At 40.3% G+C, this 10,789-nt stretch overlaps 1 protein-coding gene across 13 annotated transcripts in view; it reads right to left on the bottom strand.

The window, feature by feature from the left end:
• The window catches only part of LOC113577132 (protocadherin gamma-A11-like), a 119,671-nt gene that overhangs the window by 37,825 nt on the left and 71,057 nt on the right, over nucleotides 1-10,789 (bottom strand). Inside the window, exon 1 of one of the 13 annotated variants that reach the window (XM_035521384.2) lies at nucleotides 8,076-10,616. The exons of 10 other annotated variants lie outside the window; for them this stretch is intronic. In XM_035521384.2, the coding sequence (XP_035377277.1) occupies nucleotides 8,076-10,514 (2,439 nt within the window). In that variant the 5' untranslated portion in view covers nucleotides 10,515-10,616. Of the gene's footprint in view, nucleotides 1-471; nucleotides 3,345-4,731; nucleotides 7,564-8,075; nucleotides 10,617-10,789 lie in introns of those variants that run through there. 2 more of the 13 variants (XM_035521428.2, XM_081712934.1) reach the window with 2 other exon arrangements.

Raw genomic sequence — 10,789 nt, forward strand, 5'->3', positions numbered from 1 at the left:
AGTCTTTATGATGCTATGATGTCACAATGTAGGGGAGGATCTATCGACAGCACCGCGTACACTGACCAATAGCGGCACTTAGAGCACTGAAGCAACGTTGCAGTGATAATCCAATATCGCAGTAAAATCCAGACGATTGTAGCGGAATGAAACAAAACCAACAGACTGTCTCACTCTGCATGTGCACTTTGCATGTGCATATATATATATATATATATATATATATATATATATATATATATATATATATATATATATATATATATATATATATATATTAATATATATATTATATATATATATATATATATATATATGAATACATGTGAATCCAAAAATAATGTCATGAACACCCAAGAAACAAATGAACAACCAACGATTAAAAAGAGAAAAGTTACTGAAAAAGTTTAGTTTATAATTGCTTTAAACAAATGTAAATAAATACCAAACCGTTTAATCATTTGACCTCACCTGATCATTAGAATCACTGATAGGATTCTCCCGCTCCACACGAGTCAGCGTCTTGGTTCCACTGATATCCAGGCGTATGGTGCTCTCATCACCAGATCTAAAATTCAGATCGCTCTTTCTGGAATCGGCCGTTCTACAAACCTCATAATTGTACATATGTTGTAACGTTCCTGTTCCTCCCACATCCGCGTAAAGGGGTGGATAATATGGAATAACTGGGAGGTTGGCTCCAGATTTGTAAAACATCCGCTCATGTCTCCATCTGTAACACTTAACTGACAGTATGGCTATGATGGACACGATAAAAAGAAACGAAACTACAGCCAACGCCAAGACGAGATAAAATGTGAGGTTGTCGTTGTATTCCTTGTCGTGCGTAAAGTCAGTGAACTCCGAGAGCACTTCAGGGAAGCTGTCCGCCACCGCCACGTTAATATTTACTGTAGCTGAACGAGAGGGCTGTCCGTTGTCCTCCACTACAACAGTGAGCTTCTGTTTCACAGCATCTTTATCGGTGACTTGGCGTACAGTTCTTATTTCTCCATTCTGTAAGCCCACTTCAAACAGCGCCCTGTCTGTCGCTTTCTGCAGTTTATACGAGAGCCAGGCATTCTGTCCGGAGTCCACATCAACAGCCACCACTTTAGTGACAAGATAGCCCACATCTGCTGAACGGGGCACTATTTCAGTAACCAGCGAGACCCCAGATTGTATTGGATACAGAACCTGCGGAGCGTTGTCATTCTGGTCCTGAATAATTATTTTTACACTCACATTGCTACTCAGAGGCGGATTGCCTCCGTCCTGTCCTTTGATGCTGACGCTGAATTCCTTTGTTTGCTCATAATCAAAAGAACGAACAGCAATAATCTCCCCGCTTTCGGTGTTAACGGAAATATAAGACGATGCAGAGATTCCGTTAACAAGGACATCTTCAACGAAATATGTAATCCGAGCATTATTACCAGAGTCGTTATCATATGCTGTCACTGCAAATATCGATAATCCAGGGGAATTATTTTCCATCACATAAGCAATGTTTGACTGTTGTGAGAACACAGGGGCGTTGTCATTGACGTCTGATATTTTCACAGTCAGTGTTTTGTTAGTAGATAAGGAGGGAGAACCTTCATCTGTAGCGCTAATTGTTATATTATATTCCGAAAACATCTCACGATCTAAAAACTGGTCTGTAACCAAACTATAGAAATTAGAGGACGTCGATTTGACGCGAAATGGCAAATCTGAATTCACTGTACATTTAATCTGCCCGTTTTTGCCGGAGTCTATATCTTTAATATTCAGCATGGCTATAACAGTATCCGTGGCGGAATCCTCAGGGATAGGACTCGAAAATGAGATGACACTGATAACGGGGGCATTGTCATTAACATCGATAATTTCAACGAGAACCTTGCTAGTATCAGTCAGTCCTCCTTTATCCCTAGCCTCGACGTTCAGTTCATATTGTTTGGACTTTTCAAAATCTAACAGACCGTTTATTCTAATATTTCCGGTATCTGGATCAATGGTGAATGATTCCATAGCTTTTCCGGAGCTCTGTGAAAACGAATATGTCACCTCTCCATTAGATCCTTTGTCCAAATCGGTAGCGCTTATTGTTACTAGTCCTATGCCTTTCAGTGCATTTTCTGGTATAGTAACTTTATAAAGAGGCTGGCTAAACACGGGGGTATTGTCATTAACATCAATAACCACGATATTAATTTTGACCGACCCCAATCTTTGAGGACTACCGCCGTCAAACGCCATTAATTTTAATTTATGCTCTTCTTGTTTTTCTCTGTCCAAAGGTGTCTGTAAAACCATTTCTACGTATTTTGTCCCATCGCTACGAGATATTTCTTTGAGAGAAAAATGGTTGGTTGGATCAAGTGTGTACCTCTGAAGTGCATTCAATCCTACATCTGGATCGTGTGCGCTGTCTAAAGAAAATTTCGCACCAGGGACCGCTAACTCACTAATTTGGAAATTAATTTCATCCCTAGCAAAAACAGGAGCATGATCATTAATATCTAATATTTCCACATCAATTCGATGCAGCTCCATTGGGTTTTCTAGAATGATCTGAAAACGTAAGGAGCACAGAGACACTTGAGCACACAGCTCCTCTCTGTCTATCCTCTCCCTCACTACCAGAGTCCCTTTATCCACATTCAGGCCGATGTACTCACGACTGTCCTCCGTAAAGATCCGCGCTCGCCCTGATTTCAGTCTTTTAACGTCCAAACCGAGATCCTGAAGGATATTTCCAACTAATGAACCCTTCGTCATCTCCTCCGGAATAGAATATCGGATTTGCCCGTGTACTACGGTCATCACAAATGGAAACAGCAGAATGTACATCAACCATGTTGAAGGTGGAGTGGAGTTGTTTCGTCGTCCGACGAGCAAAGAACAAAGCGCACTCATGACATAAGAACCGCGTTCCAAAGGACCCAAAATATTACGCAAATGTTGTTTTAACGGAGTGAAATGATAGAAAATGTCAAAGATACGAACAACAAATGTGTTCGCGTGTGCGGTTTTTTTTTCTAAATGAGAGCTTGCGCAGTATGTATGATGTCACAAGTTGGGAGGATCAACGCGAGAACGTTTTAAGTTTTTACACACTAACCAACAGCGTCACATAGAGCATTAAAAATAATATTACAGCGGAAATATGGTAAAGGTTTGAAGGAGCTCAACAACTCTGTGCATTTCATATAACCTTTAAATTCAGTAAAATTACATTTTAAAAATAACGAAGTTCGTTTGTTTCTAGAACAGAAGAAAAACATAGATGCCCTAATAAAGTTATTGTAAGCAAAAATGAGTTTGTGCGAGAAACTTAAATGAACCGAAGTCTCGCCTTTTCCTCATGCTCACAAGGTGAGATTTTCTCTTTGTGCATGCACTTGTACTTAGATTAACGATGTTTTTCACTGCAAGCCTAATCTATTTTGCACAGCTCTGTCTGGAGTCAATCATTCTACAAATGTTCTAATTGTGTAAGTGATGTATAAATCATGTACCAATAATGTCCGAGTAAAGTGACTGAACGTTTGTAAAAACTGCGGATTTGACATTAGCACCGGATTCGAACAACATAAACTCATGTCTCCATTGTACTATTTACGTCACTCACGACTAAAGTTATATTTACTAAATTAGAATACTAAAAGTTGTGCGGGGCCTAATTCCTGACGGTCTAATGTTTCCGACCAAATACGCAACATCTTCTAGTGTCGTTAAAACCTTTCAGGTATGAAGGTTAAACAATGGTCAATTTTTCTGGATTGAAAAGGATAACTGAAAAAGTGATTTTATTTTCAAAATATTAGGTTCCTACTGTTAAGCACAGTAATTATAACAAAAGAAACACATACCAAGGCAACGCCTTTGAGAGCAGATGAAATATTTATCTATATATTTTTATTTTGCTGAGGTTCTGAGCCTGTTTTTTTTTTTTTTTTTTTTTTTTTTTTTACCATATTTTTTCTCTTGATCTCTGGCTTTCAAACTCTAAAACACCGACAGACAGCCGCACTTTGAGTACTGACTGAAAATCTACACGAATATGTAAAGTGTCCTGACTTAAGGTAAACAGGTATGCATCTATGTGAACACAGAGAAACATAAAAATAGAATGAGGAATGTTAGCACACCGTGTAACTTCACTTGTGTTAATACACCTATCCTCTGTTATTAACAGGCTAATTGCATTATATAGAGAAAGGGAGACTGGCAGTCTGCATTTCAGCACCATGGACAGCACATTGCGGGTCAGTATCTCAACACAATTAAGTGGACCGTGGATATCTACTTTTCACAAGTTAACACAGTTTCCTGAGGTCCTAATAAAATGTGTATGACATGCTAATAATGCTCAAAATACCACAAAGATCAAGCAACACAGCATTCGGTTTTAGTGCCTGATCCTTTAAAAGAGGCTTGTGCAATGTACGTGAAAAAGCACTACAAAATTGTTGGTTTTTTCATGCGTTCCCTTTAAATTCTCCCTGGATGACTATGCTAACAAAAATAGCGCATCTGTTGCACTTACAGAGACAGTACGAGGGTGTAAACGTAGGGTTACATGGCAATATGACCAGTAATAAAAAAAGATAATGTTGCTACTGACGCACAGTTTATCCATTACGTGATTGCTTATAACATTTCATACACATGCTTACAAAATACTAAGAATTACAATACAATTTAAAGAAAACACCAAACAAAACAAACAAAAAATCTCACCTGTTCATCAACATCGTCATTTGTCAATTTCTCCCTCTGCACATGCGTCAGCGTTCCACACGAGTCCAAATTAACAACGTTCTGACTGAAAGGTATGACATACTTCAAATCGCTCTTCCTCGAGTCAGTCGTTTTGTAGACCTCATGATTGTACATGTGTTGTAAAGTCTCTGACCCCCCTACGTCTGCGTAAAGGGGCGGATAATATGGAATAACTGGGAGGTTTGCGCCGGATTTATAAAACATCCGCTCTCGTCTCCATCTGTAGCATTTAACTGACAGAATGGCTATGATGGACACGATAAAAAGAAAAGAAACTACAGCCAAGGCCAAGACGAGATAAAATGTGAGGATGTCGTTGAATTCCTTGTCGTGCGTAAAGTCAGTGAATTCCGAGAGCATTTCAGGGAAGCTGTCCGCCACCGCCACGTTAATATTGACTGTAGCTGAACGAGAGGGCTGTCCGTTGTCCTCCACTACAACAGTGAGCTTCTGTTTCACAGCATCTTTATCGGTGACTTGGCGTACAGTTCTTATTTCTCCATTCTGTAAGCCCACTTCAAACAGCATCCTGTCTGTCGCTTTCTGCAGTTTATACGAGAGCCAGGCATTCTGTCCGGAGTCCACATCAACAGCCACCACTTTAGTGACAAGATAGCCCACATCTGCTGAACGGGGGACTATTTCAGCCACCAAAGAGCCACCGGTTTGTACAGGATACAGAACCTGAGGTGCGTTGTCATTCTGATCCTGAATAATTATTTTCACACTCACATTATTACTGAGAGGAGGGGAGCCTCCATCTCGAGCTATTACTCGGAACTGGAAATCTTTGATCTGCTCGTAGTCTAAAGAATGTACTGCATGGATGACGCCACTATCTGCACTAACGGACACGTAAGACGACACGGGCACTCCGTTAACAGACGAGTCCTCCAGTATATACGAAACACGTGCATTTTGATTCCAGTCTGCGTCCACGGCTTTTATTGTGAATATGGAAACGCCTGGTGTATTATTTTCTAAAACAGAAGCCTCATACGAGCTCCTCTCAAAGACAGGCGCGTTGTCATTCACATCTGATATTTGTAAGGAGAGAGTGACGCTGCTTGATAGCGACGGTTCTCCCTCATCGGCGCACGTCACACTGATATTATACGCAGAATCTCTCTCCCGGTCTAAGTCACTATCTGTGACTAAACTGAAGAAATTATTCGTCGTCGATTTCAGCGTGAATGGTATATTTGTATTCAGTGAACAATGTACTTCACCGTTTTCGCCGGAATCTGGATCTTGAACGTTTATCATTGTAACAACCGTTTCCATTCGTGAATTTTCAGATACGATATTAAGTTTAGACATAATATGAATGGCTGGCGCGTTATCATTTATATCAATTATATCAACAGCAATTTTACACGAGTCAGTTAAACCACCATCATCGGATGCCTGCACGTGAATCTGATACTGACCGGCCTTTTCATAGTCGAGATTTCCAGTCATTTTAACCTCTCCATTTGTCTCATTAATTTCAAACAATTCATGAATAGTATCGAGTGTATTTGTAATTGAGTACGTTACTTTACTGTTAGAACCACTGTCTGCATCAGAAGCACTCACGGTTGTTACAATCGTGCCTTTTGGAGAATTCTCTGTAATAGTTGCCTTATACACTTCTTGGGTAAAAACAGGCGCATTATCGTTGACATCTAATATAGTAATGATAATCTGTGTAGTGCCAGATAACTGCGGGTCGCCTCCGTCAACAGCTGTCAAAATCAAAGATAACTGTTCTTGTTTTTCACGATCAAGAGGTTTTTGAAGGATCATTTCTACAATCTTATTACCATCTGGCTGATTTTGAAGTTTCAATGTAAAATTATCTGTGGGATTTAGCGAATAACTTTGAAGACCATTAATACCGACGTCTAAGTCCACTGCTCTGTCTAAGACAAATTTCGCTCCGGATACAGCTGACTCACTAATTCTAAATTTCATTTCAAGCCTTTTGAATGAAGGAGAATTGTCGTTCACATCCGCAATCTCTACTATGACACTGTAAAATTCCATGGGATTTTCCAAAACAATCTGAAACTGTAAAGCGCAAGGCGTTGTCTGTCCGCATAGGGCTTCTCGGTCTATCCTCTCTTTAATAAGGAGCAGCCCTCTTTCTCTGTCCAGCTCGACGTACTGAGCGCTGTGTCCAGTATAAATACGAGCTTTACCCGATTTTAGTCTCTTTAAATCTAAACCCAAATCCTGCGCTATATTACCGACTAAAGAACCTTTCGGCATTTCCTCGGGAATGGAGTAACTGACCTGCCCGCGCCCTGAACTGAGAGAAAAGAGCCAAACCAGCAATAGTACTTGCCGCGCCATTGTCCTCTCAGGCATCTCCCTCCGCACAGTAACGAAAATAACACTGCAGCTATAATCCAATCAGGTGTGGATCACGCGCAATATTCCCAAAGCATTACTGAACCAAAAGAAGAAAGAGGCGTTTGTGGTACAAAGCTCAAAGTAGTGATTGCGGTTTTCCTCGGTGTGCTTAGTTCATGTCTGACTAACATTTCGGGAAGAAAGGGGGAGGGTGTGTTTCAGATATTCCAATTCTGCAACTCGCTGACCAACAGCGGCACTCGGAGTCCTACATACCGAACTACACGGACTTAAGAAGAACCCAGTGAAAGCCTACTTGTGGAAAGTCCTCGAAAGATTGCAGCAAATTGTTCAATGAGCGCTTATCAAGACGCTGCGGATTTGATGCCACAAAAAGTTCCAGAGAATATTGGTCTAGAAAGAAACAGAAGCAAATCTGCAGTCCACGATCTTGGACTGAAGCCACAGTACAATATGAAACACACACACACAAACACACACACACACACAAACACACATGCACACACACATAATATAATATAATATAATATAATATAATATAATATAATATAATATAATATAATATAATATAATATACACACACACACACACACACACACACACATTATATATATATATATATATATATATATATATATATATATATATATATATATATATATATATATATATATATATATATATATATATATATATATATATATATATATATATATATATATATAAAACACTGACGCTTTTAGAAGATACGGCAGTGCCGAAAGAATTCATCTGTCTGACGACTTTAAGAATAACACTTAAAGTGAGGGTTAAAATAATAATGGGAGAATAACATTCCAAGGGCTATCTAATTTCTCACTGAAAAAATAAAATTCATTTTTTCCTCTTTAACTGAAAATACATTGTATACTCTAAAGCATTAATTTCTTAGCTACGTAACTCACCCGATTATCAGATTCACCATAAATCATTTTTTCCCTTTGCGCGTATGTGAGCGTCTCTGTTCCACCGGTATCCAGGTGAAGGATGCTCTCACTGGAGGGTCTAGCACATTTTAGATCACTCGTAGAGTCAGTGGTTCTGCAAACTTCATAATTATACACATGTTGTAACGTTCCTGTTCCTCCCACATCCGCGTAAAGGGGCGGATAATATGGAATAACTGGAAGATTTACGCCGGATTTGTAAAACATCCGCTCACGTCTCCATCGGTAGCATTTAACTGAAATAATAGCTATGATTGATATGAGGAAAAGGAACGAAACTACTGCCAAAGCTAGAACCAGATAGAATGTCAAATTGTCGTTGTATTCCTTGTCGTGCGTAAAGTCAGTGAACTCCGAGAGCACTTCAGGGAAGCTGTCCGCCACCGCCACGTTAATATTGACTGTAGCTGAACGAGAGGGCTGTCCGTTGTCCTCCACTACAACAGTGAGCTTCTGTTTCACAGCATCTTTATCGGTGACTTGGCGTACAGTTCTTATTTCTCCATTCTGTAAGCCCACTTCAAACAGCGCCCTGTCTGTCGCTTTCTGCAGTTTATACGAGAGCCAGGCATTCTGTCCGGAGTCCACATCAACAGCCACCACTTTAGTGACAAGATAGCCCACATCTGCTGAACGGGGGACTATTTCAGCCATCAGTGCTCCGCCGGTTTGTACGGGGTAAAGAATCTGCGGTCCATTGTCATTTTGGTCTTTAATAATTATCTTCACAGTCACATTACCGCTCAGAGGCGGATTGCCTCCGTCCTGAGCTTTGATACGTATATAGAATTCTTTCGTTTGCTCATAATCAAAACAATAAACAGCACGAATCTCCCCATTATCCGAATTAACTGAAACATAATTTGAGGCAGAAACTCCACTGATAGTAATATCCTCGAGAAAATATGAAATACGTGCGTTGTTACCAGAATCTTTGTCAGTTGCTGTAACCGCAAATATTGACACTCCAGGTGAATTATTTTCCAGCACATATGCAGCGTACGACTTACGCTGGAAAACAGGGGCGTTGTCATTGACGTCGGACACTTTAAGCGTCAGGGTTTTATTAGCAGAGAAAGCGGGCGAGCCCTCATCAGAGGCTATGACTGTGATATTGTATCCAGACACTTTCTCGCGATCTAGAAGCTGCTCAGTAACCAAAGTATAGATATTAGGGGAAGAGGATTTAATTTTGAAGGGTAAATTTGAATCGACAGTGCATTTGATTTGTCCGTTTCTCCCCGAATCTAAATCTTTAATGTTTAGCATGGCTATCATAGTCTCCGGAGGCGAGTCTTCTGCAATAGGATTTGAAAACGAAATTAGGCTTATTACCGGAGCATTATCATTTACATCAGTAATTTCAATAATTACCTTACTAGTGTCCGTTAATCCTCCTCTGTCGGTTGCTTCTACGTATAGCTCATACTTTTTTGATTTCTCAAAATCTAAGAAACCGCTTACCGCAATAGTACCGGTAGAACTATTAATCTCGAAAATGTCCGATATGCTTTCACTGCTCTGAGAAAATGAATACGTTATGTCTCCATTTGTGCCCTGGTCTGCATCCGTAGCGCTTACTCGTAAAACTACGGAACCTTTCGAGGTATTTTCTGGCAAAGACACTCTGTAAATAGAGTCACTGAAAAGCGGAGGGTTATCATTTGCATCGAGCACAATAACGTTTATCTTTATGGTGCCCGTTTTTTGCGGACTGCCTCCATCAAATGCCGTTAAAGTCAGCTCGTGTGCTTCCTGCTGTTCTCTGTCTAGGGGCTTTTGTAAAATCATCTCAACAAATTTTGTATCATCAGAGAGAGTAGGCATTTTAAGGATAAATAAATCGGTTGGATGAAGCTTGTACATCTGTAGTGAATTCTGACCAACATCCGGATCTTTAGCACTATCAAGCGAATAACGAGCTCCAGGTAAAGCTAATTCACTTATCTGAAAATTAATTTCTCTTTTTGCAAAAAGTGGAGCATTATCGTTTATATCTAATATTTCCACATCAATCCGATGCAGCTCCATTGGGTTTTCTAGAATGATCTGAAAATGTAAGGAGCACGGAGACACTTGAGCACACAGCTCCTCTCTGTCTATCCTCTCCCTCACTACCAGAGTCCCTTTATCCACATTCAGGCCGATGTACTCACGACTGTCCTCCGTAAAGATCCGCGCTCGCCCTGATTTCAGCCTTTTAACGTCCAAACCGATATCCTGAAGGACATTTCCCACTAGTGAACCTTTTGGCATCTCTTCGGGAACAGAATAACGGATCTGTCCGTGGGCAACAGCCATGAGAAAGGCAAACAGAACAAGGAGCTGCATTCTCCATGCTGAAATCCGAACGGAGTAGCTTCTTCTCCGGGTTTCGAGAGAACCGACAACAACCATACTGTATCTACTGTACTCCTACTCAGAAGGTATGACGATCATTCATAGCTCTAACGAACAAAAAAGGTCACATATGATCCGAACATGCTAGTAAACAATGGCAGTAAGTGCACTGACACGCACCCTCAAATGAAAAGAGATTGCGCAGTCTTTGTGATGTCAGAGTGGAAGGCGTGCCTGAAATATTCCACTCAAAACTGCACACACCAATCAACAGCGGCACTTAGAGCACTAACAAAATATTACAACGAAATTTCAGTTCTAGTAAACTGCAC

The sequence above is a fragment of the Electrophorus electricus genome, chromosome 4 (genome assembly GCF_041902795.1).
Source record: "Electrophorus electricus isolate QZ-2024a chromosome 4, ASM4190279v1, whole genome shotgun sequence".
Classification (NCBI taxonomy): Eukaryota; Metazoa; Chordata; class Actinopteri; order Gymnotiformes; family Gymnotidae; genus Electrophorus; species Electrophorus electricus.